The sequence below is a fragment of the Marmota monax genome, unplaced genomic scaffold (genome assembly GCF_021218885.2).
Source record: "Marmota monax isolate L192 unplaced genomic scaffold, Marmota_monax_Labrador192_F-V1.1 WCK01_AAM20220418_F8-fsc00142, whole genome shotgun sequence".
NCBI lineage: Eukaryota > Metazoa > Chordata > Mammalia > Rodentia > Sciuridae > Marmota > Marmota monax.
The window spans coordinates 1,328,166-1,348,383 of NW_026692025.1; the positions used below are offsets into that span (position 1 = coordinate 1,328,166).

General features: G+C 56.9%; 1 protein-coding gene and 1 long non-coding RNA gene across 10 annotated transcripts in view; one reads left to right on the forward strand and one right to left on the reverse strand.

Moving 5' to 3' along the window:
• Positions 1-18,264, forward strand: LOC124098153 (uncharacterized). 6 transcript variants are annotated; one of them, XR_006853485.2, is made up of 4 exons: positions 1-731; positions 12,450-12,511; positions 14,110-14,289; positions 15,795-18,264. It is a non-coding gene; the product is annotated as an uncharacterized LOC124098153 (long non-coding RNA). The 6 variants fall into 6 exon arrangements; XR_009227659.1 differs by having other exon boundaries at positions 1-721; positions 1,045-12,511; XR_009227660.1 differs by having other exon boundaries at positions 1-721; positions 1,045-12,511; positions 14,134-14,289.
• The window catches only part of Flna (filamin A), a 26,610-nt gene continuing 11,515 nt past the window's right edge, over positions 5,124-20,218 (reverse strand). For 3 of the 4 annotated variants that reach the window (XM_046452794.2, XM_046452783.2, XM_058582397.1), the window contains 34 exons: positions 20,058-20,201; positions 19,147-19,270; positions 18,903-19,063; positions 18,733-18,823; positions 18,469-18,638; positions 18,108-18,225; positions 17,747-18,009; positions 16,929-17,526; positions 16,670-16,843; positions 16,430-16,592; positions 16,187-16,347; positions 15,927-16,097; positions 15,470-15,593; positions 15,230-15,386; positions 14,410-14,599; positions 14,229-14,252; positions 11,725-11,972; positions 11,521-11,616; positions 11,287-11,389; positions 11,059-11,199; positions 10,810-10,938; positions 10,480-10,653; positions 10,220-10,381; positions 9,924-10,127; positions 9,695-9,847; positions 9,457-9,579; positions 9,090-9,356; positions 8,791-8,928; positions 8,437-8,552; positions 7,716-7,848; positions 6,822-6,998; positions 6,444-6,662; positions 6,158-6,361; positions 5,124-5,637 (listed from right to left, as the gene is read on the reverse strand). In XM_046452794.2, coding sequence (XP_046308750.1) covers positions 5,450-5,637; positions 6,158-6,361; positions 6,444-6,662; positions 6,822-6,998; positions 7,716-7,848; positions 8,437-8,552; positions 8,791-8,928; positions 9,090-9,356; positions 9,457-9,579; positions 9,695-9,847; positions 9,924-10,127; positions 10,220-10,381; positions 10,480-10,653; positions 10,810-10,938; positions 11,059-11,199; positions 11,287-11,389; positions 11,521-11,616; positions 11,725-11,972; positions 14,229-14,252; positions 14,410-14,599; positions 15,230-15,386; positions 15,470-15,593; positions 15,927-16,097; positions 16,187-16,347; positions 16,430-16,592; positions 16,670-16,843; positions 16,929-17,526; positions 17,747-18,009; positions 18,108-18,225; positions 18,469-18,638; positions 18,733-18,823; positions 18,903-19,063; positions 19,147-19,270; positions 20,058-20,201 — 5,808 coding nt within the window. In that variant the 3' untranslated portion in view covers positions 5,124-5,449. The remainder of the gene's footprint in view (positions 5,638-6,157; positions 6,362-6,443; positions 6,663-6,821; positions 6,999-7,715; positions 7,849-8,436; positions 8,553-8,790; positions 8,929-9,089; positions 9,357-9,456; positions 9,580-9,694; positions 9,848-9,923; positions 10,128-10,219; positions 10,382-10,479; positions 10,654-10,809; positions 10,939-11,058; positions 11,200-11,286; positions 11,390-11,520; positions 11,617-11,724; positions 11,973-14,228; positions 14,253-14,409; positions 14,600-15,229; positions 15,387-15,469; positions 15,594-15,926; positions 16,098-16,186; positions 16,348-16,429; positions 16,593-16,669; positions 16,844-16,928; positions 17,527-17,746; positions 18,010-18,107; positions 18,226-18,468; positions 18,639-18,732; positions 18,824-18,902; positions 19,064-19,146; positions 19,271-20,057; positions 20,202-20,218) is intronic. The other variant, XM_046452803.2, reaches the window with a different exon arrangement.

Here is a 20,218-nt window from a genome sequence, read left to right on the forward strand (position 1 = left end):
GCGGCGGGGGTGAGGGGCGTGGCGCGGTGATGTTCCCGCGCCTGCGGCTCCCAGGCCCCCCTTCCCCTACGACCCGGGCGCCTAGACCGTCCCTGCGGAAGGAGCCGAGGGGAAGCCTCCCTGCTCGCGGGATCCGGGGCCCGGGAGCCCATGGGCCGCGATGAGCCCGCCCGTCCCGTTCCCCCACAGGTCCCCGTTCTGAGGGTCAGCGCGGCCTTCTAGAAGGTCCGGGACGGATTCGTAGCGCTCCCAGGGAGATTGGGAGACGGGGAAGGAGAACTGGCGACCTCACGGGGGCTGGCGGGGTAGCACGGCCGCCCCACCTCGGGCCCCGCCCACTCGGGCCCGAGCTCTCTGGCGCCGCCTGTGGTGAGCTTCACGGCCCCGGGGCCCCGACGTGTGGCGGCCCCTCTCTATCCCAGCCCGCCGCGTTCGCCGAATGCTCCTGAGCGTGTCTCTGGGCGGGTTCGCTGCCAAGCACGGACGCCCCCTCCTCCTGCACACAGGGTGCTGTGCACAGTAGGGCGGAGCGGGCAGCCTGGTCGCGGGAGGACGTGGCGCCTGTCAGAGGCGTGTGTCCACGCTTCTGGAGATGGGGACGCAGGAAGGTGACAGTCTCCCAGTGTCACTCGACAGGGTGGTCTGCCACGGGGGATTCCTGTTGTGCGCCAGGACGACCAGTGGTTGGGCACCGGCTGGGGCCCTCTCACTTCCTGGGGAGGTAGGTCAAGGTGAGCCCCGCAGAGAAAGCCCTGCAAACGGGAACCCGCCCTCCCTCCGCCGCTCCCTCCGCCGCTCCCCCCGCCGCTCCCCCCGCCCCTCCCCCCGTGCTTCCCACGTGCTTCCCACGTGCTTCCCACGTGCTTCCCACGTGCTTCCCACGTGCTTCCCACGTGCTTCCCACGTGCTTCCCACGTGCTTCCCACGTGCTTCCCACGTGCTTCCCACGTGCTTCCCACGCTGCAGCGTGCCTGGGAACACCTGCCGAACTGGTTCCCACTAAGGAGCCTGGAAAGGCTGGTTGCCGCCTTCCTTCCCTGGCAGGCGGAGCCTCCCAGCTTCTGGGTGTTGCTGCACAGGCCTTCCCGCGGCGTGGGGCACGGACACCCACCCCGAAGACTGCTGGGCTCCACCACACTGCCCTGGTTGGTCTTCCTGCAGGTCCAGGGGCTGCCTGTAGTTTAGTCACCTAGCTGAGCACTGAGCGCTGAGCGAAACAGCAGTCTTGGAAGCCCACGGTCTCCAATAGAGTCGCTTGCCCGGTGTGGAAGCCCTTTGCGTTTCCGTTCCTCTCCTCTGTCCCTATTGCTACTTGGTCATCTGCCTTTTTGCTTGTTGGTTGGCTCCAGGTCTCTACCTGGTAACACAGGAGCCCTCGATCACATCTTGAAGCTCGCTTTCGCCACTCTGTCAAGTCTTTCACACACTGGTTTGAGAAGTTGTTGGGGGTCAAGTAGAAAATTTTAGTCTTCGTATCATTGCAATTCCCAGGCTTTTCCTAATGGTTTCTGGGGTTTCTTTGCCTTGGGCTAACTGGGCAAGCTCCCCCAGTTAAAACCCTGTGCATCTGGCTTTTATGTCCCAGGTCAGGGGGCCCCCTGGAGTTTGGCTCTGGCTCAGGTCTCTTGGGTGTGGGTCTTGGTGGTGGTGGTGGTGGTGGTGGCATGGAGGTGCTGTCAGCTGGGGTTAGCAGGGGGCCTTTAATGCCTCCCTGCAGGGCCTCTCCCTAGGGCTGCTCAGGCCAGAGCTTTCGCAGAGCCAGGGATCAGAGAGATGGGGAGGGAGAGGGCAGGAGGGAGCACCCCAAGGCCAAGCCACAGTCTTCTTAGGACCTCATCCCCTGATGCCCTTCACCCCTGCTGTCGTTTTTTAATTGGTCTCATAGGTCAAACCAGGATCAGTGCAGGACAGGAGAATGTATGCAAGGAAAGAGGTTGTTCCCACCTGGCACTATAAGGCACAAGGTGGCTGCTGGCGGGCACCTTGGCTCAGGGACTTGCATGTGCCACTCCAGGTCCTAAGCAGGTCCAACTCTGGAATGTGTCCCAGGTGTAAGCCCAGCCTCAGGACCCAGATTGAGTGGCTTTCCCATCTTTGAGTCATTGCAAATTAAAACACAGACAACCCCAACAAGGAAGGAGGATGTGCCCTGGAGAGCCTGGTGTGTGTGACCCTCAGACCTTCTGTGTGTGCTCTCTGGCCCATGCTCATGGAGCTTGTGCCCGCCGAGCTGGGTAAATCCTGTCCCTGCAGTTTGTCCTGATGACAGGCTCAGGAGGTCCTTTCTTGTCACAGCAACTTGTTCAGCATCCCAGGAATCCCCTCCAAGCCTGGGGGGCTGGACACTCCCCGCCACCTGCAATGTCCCACCCAGGGGCTGGCGAAGCTCTGCATGAGGTATGGGTGACTTTTCTGCAGCAGGCTGGGCCTCTCCTCTGCCTCCACCCCAGAAGGAACCATGAAGGGCAGGTGCCCAGGAGTGGAGAGGTGTGTGCCTCGTCATGGCGCAGGCACAAAAGTCCCTTTCCTAGGCGACTGCCTCACGTTGCCCAGGTCCTGGGCACTGGCATCTCAGTTGGGGCAGTTGGCAGCCTGGGAGGTGGGGACGCTGAGGGATGAGGTGAGACACAGGGAAGAAACTTCCCTCTGGCCTGAAGGAGGCCGTTGGTGCCTCATCCTTCCTGGTCTGCACTCGGTGGAGACTTCTCCATGGTGCTCCTGGTGGCTCTGAATCTGTCAGTGAGCTTCCCTGGTGGTGAGTGCTTTTGCTGTGGGCTGTCACCGCTGGGCAGCACCCGGACCCTGGCAAACAGCTCCTGGCGCTTTCCCCAGCTGCCTTGCACATCTGGACCTCAAGGTGGGCCCTTCTTGTGTGGATGTGTTCTTTTTTTTTTCTTTTCTTTTTAATAAGTTTTTAAATTTATTTTTATGTGGTGCTGAGGATCAAACCCAGTGCCTCACATGTGCTAGGCAGGCGCTCTACCACTAAGCTGTAACCCCAGCCTGCAGATGTGTTCTTGGCATATGGGGACAGCCCCTCAGCCAAGATGTCGGGCTAAGGGTCCTGGGGCTCCTCAGGAGGACACGCTCGGCTCTGTGCACACGCACACTCTGGGGTCGGCTCTGCACACGCACACTCTGGAGTCAACTCTGTGCACACCCACACTCTGGAGTCATCTGTGTACTTGCTGTCCTGTCCATCCCTCTAGCCTCTGAGAGAATGGAGCCAGCTTTCCCATCCTTTGCGGCTCTGCAGGGAGAAACGGGGAGAAGCTTTGATTCCTCTGCCTGGGATGATCTCAGGGAGCCTGGTTGGAGCCACATCTTCCCAACCCCAGCTGCCCTACACCCTTGCAGGGGGTGGGGGACGGGCTCTTAGCAGCCCGCTGTGCAGAGGGGAGAGCCAGACCCCGTCCTGATGCGCACAGCTCACCCTGACTTAGCCTAAAGCTGCCGCCTCCTCACCCTACTGCCCTGCCCCCCTTAAGGATCCTGGAGGAGCTTCCCTAGAGTATCATAGCCTGTGCTCCAGACCTGTGGGGTCACCAGCAGCTGTCCCCATGGGCCCCCAACTCTAGATTGAACCCAGGGACCTCTTGGGAGCAGCATGCCTGCCCCCTTGGCACCTGTATCCAGGGCCTCTGGAGCCATCTTTAGTCAGGGGCCTCCACTCCTGTCCCTAGGGAGACCTAGTGCCCTGGTCACAGCTGGAGAATGGGCCCTGGGACTCTCTCTTCTGGGCTGGCTCCCTTCTGCTCCTGGCATCTGTTTGCCAGCAGGCCCAGACAAGGGGTGTGCTGGGGCTGGGCCACCACCTCTTGGGCTCTGTGCCCAAGGTGGCTGGGCCTTTGAGCCCTGCCTGCCTCCTCCTAGCATGCCCAGTGGGTCCTCCTGGATTTCCTCGGTGTGGCTGGCTCACAATCAGGATGGGGCCTGCACACGGGGGTTCCCATCTACCTGCCCTCCCCTGGGAGGCCCCTGGCCAGGACGGGTCTCCAGTCTGTGTCCCTCCTGCCTCCTTGCCCTGGTGGCCTCTTCTAGCTCACTGCCTGGACTGGCCTGTCTCCTGTCACCAGGGGCATATTCCACCCCCTTGGCCCCTGCCACCTAGTTTGGCATTTTCTTCTTTTCCCCTGTGTCTTTTAGCCCTGTGTCTTTACCCTCCAGAAGTGATGTGGAGGGGAGATTGGGGAGTTCTGGTTTAGCCCTGCTCAGCTTGGCATGTTCCTTGGCTCAGGCCCTGAGAGGATGCAAAGCAGGGTTGTCTCCTTGAGGTGGGGTCAGTGCCGGTGCTGGGAGGAGGTAATAGGTTTGGCGTGGCTCCATGGTGTAGTGTCCTGGGGACACCAGGGCTGGAGGGGGAAGGACATTCCTGAGGAGGACCTCTCATCCCCTAGGTGGCAATGGATCTCTCTGTACGTGGTTCTGCTGGTCCCTGGCCTCTCCGTTTGGGCAGCTTCTAGAGGCTTCTGGAGTGTGGGATACCTTCCCTACCCCACCCCTGCCATTGATCACAGTAGGAGTAGTAGCAGGGCTGGGCTGAGGTTCTGGTTTTATCCAATAGTTTCCTGCCAGCCTCTAGGGTGGTATCTTCTTGGGACTGGTGAACTGGAGCCTAGTGAGCAGTCCCACCCCTTAGAGTGGGCCCTGTTCACTGAGGGGCACTGAGACTCAGCCTGCTGGGGCAGGGGATTTTAGGATAATCCCTTATTCAGAGGGTTTGTAGCAAGTTCAGGGTTCCTGGTTGATGGCTAGGACTTGCTGCAATTTCAAGACTCCTTATCTGGTAATCTCCACCAGAGTGTCTTCTTGATCCCACCCTAGACAGCAGAGGACCTTCCTTGCTGGCATTTAGTCTCTTGCAGTGTGGCCTTTTTTTCCTAGACTCCATTCTTAGAGCTCCACAGATCCTTCATCCTGCAATGGTTATAATCCAGAGAGGCAGAGAAGAAGCAGGTGCAGATGAAGCCTCTGAAGAGTTAGGAGGTGAGGTAAAGCAGGTGCCCATATGCACCAGGAGGACTACCTGGAGATCCAGCAGCCTGCACTGGACCCATGTTTCTGCCCTGCTGGTGTCCTTGTCAGTTTGGTTTGACATCAACCTCCATGAGAACTATAGCCACTCAGAATGGAAGCAGAACTTTATTCCTCTTGACTGGGAAAGATAACTAGCAGGTGGTCGTGCATAAGATCCCCACTTCATACCCCTCCCCAAACCAAAGAAGACAAGCGGTGCCACCAAGTGGCTCCCTCTGCCCAAGGGAAAGCCAAGAGGCTAAAGGCTGGCTGGGAAGGCAGGTGAGCACAGCGTAGGACAGGGGCGACTGCAGTGATGGGATGGCCAAGGCAGGCCAGGGCTCAAGGGAAGAAGGTGGGACTGCCTAGGGGGTCGGGAAGGCATGGGAACACTTCTTGTCATGGAAGCTGCTGGCTGGCATGGGCACCAGGCTCAGGGTACCATGACACGGTAGGGGCTGCCTGGGATATGCTCATCGCCCCACTTGACCACCAGTGTGTACTCCCCTTTGTCCTTGAGCAGGTAGGAGACACTGTAGAGCCGGCTTCCCACATGCTTCACCAGGATCTCCTCGCAGGGTGTTCTTGGGCCATGGACTCCCACCAGCAGCATATTGTTGCCTGAGGTAGGAAGGGCTACAGGCTCAGGTCCCAGTCTCTTTCCTTCAGCTGTGACTAACCCCCTTAACCCCCTTCCCATATCTTTTCTCTACCTGTTTTGGGACACTAGCCCTTCCAAGAAAGCTGCCAGCACCCTCCCCTACCCAGGGAAGCAGAGGAAATTCCAGCTCCCCAAGGCATTTCTTGAGGGGCAGAGAAGGCATAGAGGTCCACATGGGAAGTGACATTACAAGTGACAGCCACAACCCTAAAGGTGGTTCCCATTCCTCCCATCCCATTGTTTCTTTGTTTTTGGCACCAGGGATTGAACCCAGGGGACTTAACCACTGACCATGTCTCCAGACCTTATTCTTTATTATGAGACAGGGTCTCACTAATTTGCTGAGGCTGGCTTTGAACTTGCAATCCTCTTGCCTCAGCCTCCCAAACTACTGGGATTAGAGGTATATGTTACCACACCTGGCTTCATACCATTATTTCTGGTCTGGTCTTTCTGGAAGACAGGGGCAGAGCTGCCTACCTGCTTTGCTGCAGTCCACTGTGAAACTGCTCTTTTGTCCTGCATAAGCCTTGCTCAGCCCCAGGCCCTTTGCCACAACCTTGCTGGCATCAGCAGGACCTGGACCTGGTGTTCCATGCTGTGGGGCACCAGCAGCCTTGGTGAGGGAGTCCACAAATACTGATGATGTCTCATGGAGGCTGTGGTTGCTGACGAGGCGGGGGCCTATAGGGCAAAATAGGTGAGGCTAAAGGTGGCTGGAGTGTCAGTCACTGGGTAGGTGCCAACAGCCTGATCTTAGGCTCACCTGTGACCTTTGCCTTGAAGGGGCTGCCCCCAATGTGGTAGGGACCACCATACTTGATGGAGATGAGGTAGCTACCAGGTGCCATGGGGGTATAAGTGACGCGGTAGCCCTCAGGGCACTCCTGACAATCCATCTTCACCTTGGAGGGGCCATCAATGGTCACCGAAAGGGCTCCAGCTCCTGCATTGCTCGTGTTCACGATAAACTCAGCTGGGTTCCCTGGGAGAATGGGAGGTCAGGCAGAGCCCACCTAGCCCACTTCCCTGTCCTCAGCCACCCAGCACAGGCTTGTCACCTCCACATTTTTTTTTACCACCAAAGGCTCAGAAGCCAGACCCTAGCAGCTGTATCTGCAGTGAAAGTTGCACACAGACCTACCTGTGACACCACCTTCCAGGCCTGCTCCATAGGCGGACACTAAGCCTGGGTCCCCTCCATGCCCAGGTTCCCCAACTCGGATCTTGAAGGGGCTTCCAGGGATGTGGGTCCCGTTGAACTTGACATCTATCAGGTAGATGCCATTTTCCCGTGGGATGAAGCGTACAGCATACTTATCTGAGGAGTAGAAGGGCATGCTGTGGGCCAGGGGTCCCTTATGTATAAGCAGCAAATGTCTGAGAGGAATAGCCTCAGTCCTAGCTCTATCCATTTTTTTTTTTGATCACCAATGAGAGCCCAGCAGCTCCATGGAGCCCACTCTGCTGCTTCCAGGGCTGTTTTGGGCACCTCTACCCACACCCCATGACACAGACCAGGAGGCTGAAACTTTAGAGATTCCAAGTAGCTCACTGTCGAGGCTCATTTTTACCCTTTACAAGCAAAATGCCTGCCTTGCTGCCTCCTTATGAATGTCACATCACTTGCACATTAAATAGGGCTCAGAGAAGGACAGGAACTCACTTCAGGTCATGCATCTGGGAAGGGACAGGACTAGGCTGTGAAACTAGTGAACAAAACCTATTAAGGCCATGTCCCTGACTATAAGAAACATGCAGCCCTGAAGCTTTTGCATCTTTCCCTCTGGAGACCAGCACTGCCTGCAGAAGGTTTTCCTAGTGGCTGTGACTAGTAAACCTAAGCCCTTGGGGATCTGGGTATCACGGGTTTCTTGGCTGAGAGGGCCCAGGTATTGAAACCTAGTTTTGGCAGTTTACAGAATCTGTACCTTCCTTTTTATTCTCAGCCTGCTTCCAGCCAGCTGGTCATGCCCTGGGGAGGCCTGCTGCCTCTGGTGGGGCCAGGACAGATGGCTGGGCAGGGACAGGGCCTCACCTTGGTCAATCTCTGTGACATAGCATTCCTCCAGGGCTCCCGAGGGGCTGTGCACCTTGGCATCAATCGCCCCCTTGGCCCCGTTCAGGCTGACTGCAAAAGAGGCTGGTTGGTTGACCTTTAGCCCTGACTCCTAGAAGCATAGCAGATGTGGTTAGATGGAGTGGTTGGGAACCAGGGCAGGGGAGGAAAACAGAGCCCCATAAGCAGGAGGCCCACAGGGTTGCACTTACCCACCTGGCGTCCAACTTGGTTTAAAGAGGGAGAGCCACTAATTTATTAAGTCAACAAGCCATAAGCATACTTCACAGTCCCCTGCCCCCCAGACTCATGCTCTGCAATCTCTCTCTCTCTCACACACACACACACACACACACACACACACACACACACACACGGCAGGAAGAGAAAGCAGCCCCACCCTGTGGGAAGCACCCAGCCCTGACAGGCTGTCCCTCTTTAAACCGCAGCCCTGGTGCTCAAGGGGCACAGGCTTCTGTTCAAAGCCTTTAGACCTGAGACACGAGAAAAACTCCACGAGGTGGGCAGGGCACTGCCTGCCAACCCCAAGCGTGGGCTGTACCCGGCCAGAGCAGAGGCCTGGCACCCAGAACTATTCTGGGTAGGTCACTTGACACAAAGCCAAGGCCTGCTCTCTACAGTTGCTCTGGTCTGGCCGGGCCCAGGAGCCCCAGGTGGGCAGTTTCTCTCAGTGCCTCACCTGAAGACTAGAAACAGTAAGGCGGCGGGCGTCACCAGACGGAGAAGCCACAGGCACCACGAAGGGGCTGTCAGGGATGTGCTCCTCGTTGAACTTGACCGAGACCTCATAGTCACCTAAGGAGAGAGCATAAGGCTGAGGTACCACATGACCCCAAGGCCCAGCCCACAGAAGGCACACTGAGAGACCCCAACTTGTCAACCTTCAGACCTGCTGCCTCCCTCAAATAGCTTTGGTGACCCTGGACTTCAAGGTGGAGGATGGGAACCAAGCACAGCTATCTGCAGCCCCCAGGGCCAATACCTGCACTCGGGCCCCATTTCCTCCAACTCCAGCTAGCACTGCCCCCAGTACCTGGCTCCTGAACCACATAGGCCACACCACAGGAACCATCCTTGCGGTCCTCAAAGGAGATTTCAGCCTTGCTGGGACCCTCAACAGCAATGGCCAGGCCCCCAGCGCCAGCTTCTCTGGTCCAAATGCTGAATTCGGCTACGGAAGAGCAGTTATGTCCTCATAGAAGGTTGGTTCCCTGGCCTGAGCCCCTTCCAAGCATGGCCAAAACCAACATGGCTGCTAGTTATTTCCTCTAACCCCACCCCTACCTTGGGTCCACCCAGGAAAACATGAGCTCTGTGGACAAGCATACCTACCTGGCACTCCAGCTTCAGCCCTCTCAAGGCCAGGGCCCCCAGCACGGACCTTGTGGGCTCCCCCTTCACCCAGGGGCCCCACAGTGAACTGGAAGGGGCTCCCGGGCACATGTTGGCCCTTGTACTTGACACTGACTGTGTGCATGCCCATCTCAGCAGGCACAAATCGAATACAGTAGGTATGGTTTTCTCCTTCCACAATTTCTGCCTCATGGGTCTTGCCAGATGGGCTGGTCACCTGGGCTGTCATGTCTTGGATGCTAATTTCTGCAAGTTGGGGATGGATTGGTGAGCAGGAGCTCTGGGACCCGCCCCTTGTGCTTAGTGCTTAGGAATGCCCAGAACCCTGGGCTCCCTGAATTCCTACCAGGGATCTTCAGACTAAGGTCACAATGACTGCCAACATTGGCCACTGAAGGGGCCCGTCGCCTGCGTGTGATGCTTTCTTTCACCCGGCCTTCACCTGTCACCTTCACAGAGAAGGGGCTGCCTGCAGAAGAAAATACAACCCATGTCCCATACAGGTTACATGCTGAAAGTAGGTTCTAGGGTGTGGTAAGAAGGGCCACCAAGTGGCAGGGGAGGCATGTGGCTGTTGCACTCACCAGGCACATGCTGGTCAGCAAACTTGATGTTGATGATATAATTGCCAGGCTCCGTGGGGCAGTAGGTGACCCTGCACGTGCCATCCTCCAGGTCCTCTGTGTTGATGTCCACTTTGCTGGGGCCCTCAATGGACAGGCTGAGCCCACCATAGCCTGGTAGATGGACAACCATGAGCCAAAATTCCAAGCACAGCTATACCACCCTAGCTGGCAGGCCAACACTGCCTACCTGCATCCCGAGTGTCTATGATAAACTCTGCAGGTTCAAAAGTATGGCCTTCATGGAGGCCCTGGCCTGAGACCCGCACACGGCTGGCATCCCCGATCTCTGACTGGCTGATCACCACTGGGATGGGGCTGCTTGCCACATGCTGGCCATTCTTCTTCACATGTACCAGGTGCTCTCCTGTCTCCTTGGGGACAAATGAAATCCCTGGACACAGGACAGAGTCGTCAACCAGGAAAGGTATGGGCCCACCGCCTCCCTCCTTTCTAGAAACACCGGGCTCCTTCTCAGCCTCTTACCCACGTGGCCATTACGCAACCGCTTCAGCAGACAGGGTTCCTCTCTGCCTGAGGGTGGTACCACAGTGGCTGTCAACAGGCTGAGGTCTGTCTCTGAGATGTTGATGGGGATGTCGGCTGCAGAGCCTACCTTCAGATGGGACATCCGCATGGAGTCATCACCTGGTGGGAGGGCAGGACATTTATCACTTTGCGTCCAACCACAGGACATGGTGCCAACCCTGCTGTCTGCCTTTGTCACTGCTCACTGTGCCACCTACCTGTGACCCTGGCAGTGAAGGGGCTGCCTGGAATGTGCTGCTCATTGTACTTGACTAGGATGCTATAGTCACCAGGCAGTACAGGTAGATAGGAAACACTACATGTGCCATCCTGGTTGTCAGTGCAGCTGATTTCTGCTTTGGATGGACCCTCGATGGCCAGCGACAAGCCTCCTGGAGAGAGTTAAGGGTTGAGGGTAAGAACTGTCCCTGCTGGATCTGGAGACCTAGCAGTCAAGCAAAGGCCAGGGACACAATCTTGTGTCCAGCCTCCAACCAAGTGAGGACACCTCAGGCACAGAGTAGGTCAGGCCTAGAGCTGCTGCTCACCCTCTCCTGCATCCTTGGTGTTGACAGTGAAGGTGGCAGGCTTGTTGACCACTCCGTGGGTGAGACCAGGACCATAGGCAGTGACGTGGCCACAGTTGACATAATCCACATAGAACTGCAGGGGGCTTCCTGAGGCAAGAATTGGAGGCACCATGGAATATCAGCCTTGTGACCCCTTCCACTCCCATCTCTGTGAGATGGTGGCAGCAGTGGCATCATGTGGGGTGGGCAGGGGTAGGCTGGGCACACCTGGGATATGCATATTGTCATAGCGGATGTCCATCTCATGCAGGCCAGCTTCACTGGGCGCATAGCGCACAGTCACAGTGCCATCCTTATTGTCAGTGATGGAGGGCTGTGCCACCTTGCCTGAAGGCATCCGAACCTCCCCTGCAGGGCAGCAGGTCTGGGGTCAGGGCAGCCATTGGCACACCCTGGCCTCCTTGGCTTCCAAGCTCCTTCCCAGCCCCTGCTCACCAGTGATCTCGCCCTTCTTGATGGTGAAAGGGATGACAAGGTCAAAGGGCCTCAGGCTGGTCACATCCAGCCCGTTGACACCCACTAGGGGCCTCTCTGGGGTCTGCAGTGGAGACAGAGGGCTTGGGTGAGGGGCTGAGGAAAGATCTAGGGTCCTTTCCCACATGAGGTAGAACAAGGCCTCACAGGAACACTCAGATAGCCAGTGCCAAAAAGAGGTGGGTCAGGCCTTACCCAGGTCTGCTGGCCACCTTGGGCATAGGTGTACTGTGGAGCCAGCTGCTGAGGCCGTAATGGGGCCTGTGCCGTTGGCTGGTCCCCAGCCAGAGCCTGCAGGGCAAAGCAAGAACTGGAGACTCACCACAAAGGGAACTCCTGGAGGGGCAGGCTAGGATCTGCCCAGAAATCCCCGCCCACCCATCCTTGGCCTTTTCTCACTGTCACTTGGAAGGGGCTGTTGGGTACGTGCTCGCCGCCAAAGCGCACACAGATGACATATTTGCCCGGCTGTGGGGCTGTGTAGAAGATGTCGAAAGTGCCATCCTCATTCTCCACCACATCCACGTCTACCTCCGAGCCATCAGGGGTGCACACGGTGCAGGTCACCTTGCCTTTGCCTGCTGCTTTCGTATCCACTGTGATCACTGTCTCCTCTCCAATCTGGATGGTGGGGCCGATGCCAGCACCTGGTAGGGCAGGGTAGGTCCCCAAAGCGGGGCCAGTGGGTGAGCCTGGTACTCAAACTGCTCCCATCAGCCTGAAGCCTGTCCAGGCCTATAACTGCCACCACCAAGCACAGCCAGGCCTCCTACCCGACCCTGTCCCCCAAGCTGGGATGGCGAGTGGTTTCTCAGAAGGCAGGAAGGAGTCTCCTAACCACCTCAAGCTCAAGTCCCACATGGGAGAGGCCCAATGAATGGCACCCAGGTGCCAGAAGGAAAAGAAAGAGCCCATCCTGGCACAAGAACTTAATGCCACCTCCCCTGCTAACAGCCTCACCCAGTACCATGACCCACGCTGCCTAACACCAGCACTCTGGCTGAGCCCATGGCTGCCTGTTCCCCTGTGGCCTTGCCCTGGGCCCCAATGCAGTGTATGGATGCAGTGAGGCAGAGTCCTGCTGCGGTGTGGGGAATGTGACACTTGTCTCGCTATCCCCCCAGGCCTGAAGGTGAAACTGGAGTTTCCTGACAACTGAGAACGCTCGCTTAACCAGAGGCTCGTGGTAAGAGGCAGCCCAGCACAGCGCAGCCCGGCGCAGGCGGGAGCAAGGAGCAGGGTGGCAGCAGGGTTAGCATCTGAGCAGCATAACACAGCAGGCTTGGCAGAGCAATGGCAGCACCCAGGGGACAGGGGACAGGAGGTCCAAGCCACAGGTATCACTGCTGGGTTGCAAGAGCAGAGCGGCTGAGCAGCCTCTAGGGCCCCATAGTGCCCGAGGAAAGGGGAGGGACAGTGACGTTATGATCTGGAGCTCAGCTGTGGAGGCTCAGGAGGCTGTGGGCTGTGTGGCCTGGCAGCAAGAGCAACCCTGCAGCCCGGCCTCCCGCCAGGAAAGCAGCTGGGAGCACCAAACCTGCTTGAGTTCAAGGGGCCCCCTGGCCAGCCTGCCACCATATCCCCCTTCAGCCAAGGGCTCCCACTACACTAGGCTCTGTGCTGGCCTTCCACAGCTCTCCTGACTCTAGACCTGCCATGCATGCTGCCTTGTGAGGCCTCACTCATGCCTGCCCAACAACATCTACCTAGTGGGTTGGGACCCATCCTGATCACTTCCCCTGACTTCCCATTTCCCCACCCAGCCCCAGGCCATCAGCAGGTCTTAGTCACACCATCCTCAAAGTATACTTCCTAACTGGGTTTCCACCTAAAGCCCCACATTCACCGATCTGACCCAAGTCAACCCTCTGGCTTGTCTGAAAGCGACTTAAACCCTCTAGTGGGGCTCCCTGCCTCCATTCCACACACACAGTGGCCTGAGAAACAAGGCCACTCTGAGTCTTGCCCTTTACCAGTGGCCAAGGCCCCGAGATCAGGCTTTTCCCAATGCTCAGCTTCTGCTGCCCCTCTGCCCCCGACACACCTTCACTTCAGATCCTGTAGCCTGTTCTACAAAGTTATCTAGCCCCTGCCACAAAACCCTATCCACCCCTCTAACTCTCCCTGGACACCTGCCCGAGTGCCAGGCCTGCAGCCTTCAGAGACCCTTTTGAGTAGCTGCAGCCTATTATCAGCACCTCTGGGTTGTCCCTGGCTGGGCAGGCAAACCCTATGCCTAGCTGGGGACTATTTGAATAACGTCACTGCTCAAGGGATAGAGAAGGAGGGAAAGAGAAAGATGGGCCAGAGTGCACTTTGGGGCTCTGAGGCTGGGCTGGGCCCTGCCATGCTGGCCGCCCAAGCAGTCGACACTGGCGCTACTGCACTACCAGCCAGCCCCACCCGCTCATGCACCTCCCCCGGCCTGGGACGCAGAGGCCCCTGGGAGGTGGGGATGGAGGTCTGTGGATCTGATCAGGGCTAAAGACTCCCAGCGAGTGGGGGAGGCCCCTGTCCCCTTAGCCCATGCAGGAGCCCCTGTGAGAAGGAAGCACCCGCTGCCCATCACCGGGTGCTTCCTGGGGGTGCCAAGATCCCCAGACCCCAAAGTCCCCAGTGGGATGCCTCTCAGGATACACCTCACCCCAAAGCTCTCAGCTGCAACCCGAGTTCTCAGATGGAGAAATGGAAGCCCAGAGAGGGGAAGAGCTGGAGTGTTCATGCTCAGCTCCTGAAACCTCCCTGGGCCCTAACCCTCCAGCCCACGGCCTTATCTTGTTGCAGCCTCCCCACTCTGTCTCTGCCTAGAGCTGCAGCTGGAACTGTCCTGGAAATTAGCAATGAAGAGGAAAGGAAGCTGCCCCTCTGGGCAGGAGGGGCATTGGCCCCAGCAAGCAGCTTACCTAGCCCGTGACCTCCGATTGACACTGAGGTGAGAGGGCAGAGAGCAAGGAGAAAGGTCAGGTGAGTCACTCAAGGGGGCGGCCCCCACTCCCACACGCCGCCCAAGCAGCGAGCCCTTGCACACAGGCACACCCAAGCCCCGTGCCGAGCGCCGCAGTGGCCACTGGTGGGTTAGCTCACCTGTGACCGTGCACTTGCTGGCATCCCCAGTGGGCACGGCCCGGACACGGTATGGGGAGAAAGGGATCTCATCACCACCATACTTGATGAGGATTGTGTAGCGGCCTGTCACATCTGGCACATAGGCCACTGTGTATGTGCCATCATGGTTGTCTTGGATATGTGTCTTCTTGGGCTTGCCTTCAGGGTCCTGTGTAGCGGAGCACAGGCAAGGAGGTTGGATGAAGCTTAGCTAGGCCCAGCCGTGCCTCAGGCCTTCCTCAAGGAGCACCAAGCACGCTGCTACAGGGACAGCCTCTGGCCCCTCATTCACCCAAGTCCCAAAGGTCTGCCTGCATCTGACATTGTCCCTTACTTCTGCCATGAGCAGAGTCCAGAATGGAATCACCAAAACATCCAGCATTCCCTGACAATTAGGCAAAGCCAACCTTGGCTGCAGAGCCTACCCTAGCACTAGGAGGATCTTGCATGGACGATCTCAGGGTCATATTCTTACACCTGCCCTATGAGAATATTCCAGACTTGGGGCTGAAGCATTAAAGGCTCTGGTCCTGTGCTCAAAGTCAGTAGTGAGAGATTGTGTTCAGGCAAGCCTATTCCTGTCACCACAATCCTGAGCTAGTCACAGCCTTAGTAAACCAGAAGCAGGGGGCTAGCCCTTCCCTGTTTTCCTGGTGAAGCTCCCTAGAGAGACTAGAGACCTGTCCTGGCCTGTCTGCCCCACCTGCAGCCCCCCAGTCCAGTCACCCAGGCCTGGCCCCCTTGCTTCTCTTGCCTATGGCTGGAGCTGCAATGCAGCTTGGGAAGCTGATGAACTCACTGTGATCTGGACAGCCAGTAGACCCTCTCCAGCATCCTTTGCATCAATGGTGAACTCTACAGGCAGGCTGGCCGGCACACCAGTGGTATTGAGTCCGGGGCCACTAGCCTTCACTTTGCTGGCATCATGTGTCGGCAGTACTTTAACCTTGAAGGGGCTGTGGAACCAGCATACTGTGAGTGGCCAGACAGTTCTCAGAAGCCAGGCTGCCCCCAGCATAGGCAACAGGCCAGTTCTTACCTCCGGGGCACCTCTTCTTCCCCGTATAGCACTGAGATACTGTAGGGCCCTTCTCGGCTAGGCACATAGTTGACAGTTTGCGTGCCATCAGCATTGTCCACCACGTCCACTGGCTCCACCAGGCCTGGCCCCAGTCCCAGGGACAAAGTCTCAGATGGCTCTCTGGGCCCTGGCCCTCTTACCTGTCCCACTGGATGACTGGGACTCGGCCTCTAGCCTAGACCTTGCCATGTCCTCACATACCCATCCCTGGGAATGGTCCTAAGCCTGCCCTCCCTCTTGCTACATCTATTTAGTACACAAGTCCTATCTGTTCCTTCTCCAGGTTTCTACCTAGCTCTGCTGTCTGAGGCTCTTCTACCAACTGCAAACTGGACCTTCAGGCTCCTTCCCTAAACTTCAAAGAGGTCACTGCCTCCCTGACCTCCTGCTCCCAGGTGCGTAAACCTTTACTCACCTTTAGGCCCCTGTACTTTGACATGAAGCGGGGCAACACCAGCCTTGCTTGTGTCCACCTGGAAGGACTGAGGGAGGTTGGCACGGACCATGCCTGGGCTCAGACCTGGCCCAGAGCACTTGACCTTGGATGCATCTGTCACATCATGCACAGGAACCTTAAAGGGACTACCTGGGATTGGGGCATAGGGATGGCAGCTTCATAAGTCAGAGTAGGCATAATCAGGCAGTCCTAGCCCTGTCCCACTGTAACCTCCTCACCTGGAACTTGGTGGCCACCATAGGTGACATTGAGGCTGTAGGTGCCGGCCTCGTAGGGGATGTACTCTACTGAACAACTGCCATCTTTGTTATCCATGCAGGACATCTTCGCCTCTGAGGGGCCCTCTACAGCCAGGCCCAGGCCACCCGTGCCAGCTCCCCTGGTCCAAACAAATAGCCTGTCATTCCCTGGGGTTCCCAGGCCCATTGGCTACCCACTTGCCTCCCTGGTAGCACATTCACCTGGTCTCCACTGTGAACTTGTTGGGTTTGTTGGTGGTACCACTTTGGATGCCCGGCCCGTGGACACGCACCCTAGAAGGGTCGCAGCCCTCGGTCACAGGTACCTGGAAGGGGCTGCTAGGCACAGGACTGCCATCATAGGTCACGTCAACAGAGTGGAGTCCTAGAGGGCAGGCCAGGTCAGGAAGAGCCCAGGCTGCCCCACCTGCCCTGCCTGCCCAAGAGAGCCCCAGCACATACCCTCCTCGTACGGTGTATATTCTACTTTGTATGTGCCATCACCACAGTCTTGCACATAGGTTTCAGTCAGGTTGCCAGAGGGGTTGGCTACACGGGCCTTGACATGTGGCCCTCCAGTCTGTGTCAGAGCCCGGGCATCCACGCTGAACTCAGTGGTAGCCTCTCGGAAGACTCCTGGAGAGGGACGCAATGAAGCCAGGGTTACAGGGACCCTGGCCCCCCCAAACTCCCCCATGTACCCTAGAGCAGGCCTCCTTACCTTGGCCCTCAATCCCAGGCCCATAGCATTGGACGCCTGAGGTGTCTACAGCAGGCTCCACCTGAAGCTTGCTGGGGAAGTTGGGCACGGGCTGGCCACCGTACTTAATGGTGACAGTGTAGGCCCCAGGGCAGAGAGGTATGTAGGTGATGGTGTGTGTGCCATCACCGTGGTCCTGGATGTACACTTCAGCTGGCAGCCCTGCCTCAGAGCAGATCTCAATGGTCAACTCTGCACTGCCTGCACTTGAGCAGTCCACTTGGAACTGGCCCACCTCTCCAGCAGTGGCCCGCTCCAGCCCAGGGCCTGAGCACTTGACCTTGGATGCATCAAAACAGGGAACCACGTGGGCCTTGAATGGGGAGCCAGGGATGTGGGTGTCGGCAAAAAGGATGTTGATGTTGTAGTCCCCAGGCTCGGTGGGCACGTAGGATACAGAACATGTGCCATCCCCATTGTCCAGGCACTCAAGCTGCGCCTCGCAGGGGCCTTCCACTGTTAGGCCCAGGCCACCTGTCCCGGCACCCTTGGTGTCGATGGTGAAGCGGGCAGGGGAGCCTGCACTGCCTCCTTGCAGCCCTGGCCCAAAAGCCTTCACCTAAGGGAAGAGCAGGTTGGAAGCTGAGGCTGCACCACCACCAGCAAACTTCCTTTTGCCCTGGTTTTCCTCCCCTACCAAACAAGAACACGAGCAGGTTGCCTACAGCTATGCCACCATTCTCCATTATAAGGGCAAGACTGGAGAAGATGGAGTGGCCCCCTGGGACCCTCAGAAAGCACAGTGGGCTCCACCCTTAGAGCCTCCCAATCCCAATTACCTTGCTAGGTTTGGTGGGGGCCATGGCTTCCAGAGGAAAAGGGCTGCCAGGCACAGGCACACCATCATAGGTCACCTCTACCTCATAGGGCCCCTCCTCACGGGGCACAAAGCGCACCACACTATTGTCGGCCCCCAGGCCTGGCTCCACCTTGCAGGGCACCACTGCACCCGAGGGGCCCACGATCTTGGAGGCCACTTTGCCTTGACCACCTGCACCCTTTGACTTGACTGTGAACTCCTGATCTTTGCCAACATCCACTTCTGTTGAGATAAGAAAGGAGAGAAAGAGAACCATGGCACCTAGCTTAGGTAGGCCCTGGGTGCTCTTCAGTGACTACAGAAAGTACTCAACTACTCACTCTCTCCTAGGCCAGACACCTTGATCTTGCTGAGGTCCAGGCTTGGAGACACCCCAACTGAGAAAGGACTCTTGGGGATGGGATCCCCTCCATAAGTGACATTGACACCTACTGGGCCCTGAGAGGGGTACAGAAGGGCAACAATCATCAGTCAATACCCTGGTCTCCTTGCCTGCAAGTGCCCTGCTTGGGAAGTGGGCTTCAGACACTGGCTTTACTCCCCAGCTCCCTTCCCAGGTGAGAAATCAGACTTGATGGGAAGCCCCTTGGAGCAGCCCACCTAGCCCACCCCTTACAAGGAAGCCCACAGACTAGATGACTGTAGTGGAGGGGTGTGGCTACAGGGGGTCAAGATGGCTACCTGCTGCACAGGAGTGTACTTGACTGTGTAGGTGTTGTCATGGTGATCAATGATGTCCAGATCTCGCACCACATCCCCTTTAGCCAGACCTGAGAACTGGACGTCCAGCTTGCCTTTGCCAGCAGCTTTGGTGTTGACGGTGAAATGTGTGGGCTTGCCAAGCTCAATGCCTAAGGAGATGAAACAACCATATACAGGGGCACCTTGCTCTGAGCACCCCCACACCCTTGATGTCTCCTAACTTCCCAGAGTATTCATCTTTACCAGTGCGATTGAGGCCAGGGCCCTCTGCCTTCACCTTGCTGGCATCATGGGAGGGCTCCACCTTAACCCGGATGGGGCTGGTGGGTGTTGCCTGTAGGTGGTAGGGGAAGGGTTGAGAAGAGCAATACCTCAACAACCAGCAGTCTAGGGGCCAGAAGCAGTAGACCAACCTGGTCAGCAAAAAGGACCATGATGGTATAACTGCCAGCTCCACGGGGTGTGTACTTGACCGTGAAAGTATCATTGTCATTGCGGATGATGTCGAAGTCGATGTCGGCCTCAGCAGGGCCCACCACACCAGGAGCACACTTGATGCCAATGCTGACATCGCCTGTCGTGGTGGGAATCAGCAGAAGCTGGGATTTTGTGGGGATATTCCACCCACCAGTCTTCCCGCCCAGGGCCAGGCCTTACCCTGGCCAGCCTCTGTGCAGTCCACAGTGAAATAGGTGGGCTCATGTGCCTTGAGCCCTGTCTTGGCCACACCTGGGCCATACACCTTGACCTTGTTTGGATGGCTTCCAGCTCCCACATTCACCTGTAGAGTACAGGGACAAGTGCAGGACATGACCAGCCTGGGGAGGCAGAGGCTCCCTCAGCTACTGGTGTAAGATAAGCAAAATGGTGCAGCCGCCTTGGGGAAAGTCTGACAGTTCTTCAAAAGATTAAACAGAGATCATATGACACCACAGCTCTACTCCTTACATAGCTACCCAAGAAAAACAAAAACCTAGATCCTCCAAACTCATTTTACGTGAATGTTCCTAGCAGTGCTATATACAATAGCCCCAAAGTAAACACATCCCAAAGGTCCATCACATAAATAGACAGTCACAATGTGGTCCATCCATACCATGAAATATTTGATCATAAAAAGGAATGAGGCATGGGCTGGGGTTGTGACTCAGTGGTAGAGTGCTTGCCTTGCATGTGTGAGGCACTGGGTTCAATACTCAGCACCACATAAAAATAAATAAACCAAATAAAGATATTGTGCCCAGGTATAACTAAAAAATATTTTAAAAAAAAAGGAATGAAGCACTGACACATGCTCAATGTGGATGAAACTTAACAGGATATGCAGTGCAGAAGCCAAACACAAAAAGTCACATAGTATATGATTCCATTTATATAAAAGGCCCAGAAGCAGCAAATTCATACAGTGGGAGAGCAGGTTAGTGGTTGCCAGGACCTGGGGGAGGGGAGAGGTGGGAGGGTGAGTTTCATTGGGCATGATGAAAATCGTCCTAAACTTAGATTGTGGTAATGATTGCGCAACTCAGTGAATGTACTAGTACTGAGCTGTCCATTTTAAATGAGCTCACCCGGAAGGGGCTGTTGGGGATGCTGACACCTCCCCAGGACACCATGGCTGTGTGCTTCACTGGCTTCCTTGGCACATAAGAGCAGCTGTAAGTTCCATTGCCGTTGTCTTTGACTGATGCCTCTACAGGACAGCCCTCATTATCCTGCAAGGTTGGTAAAA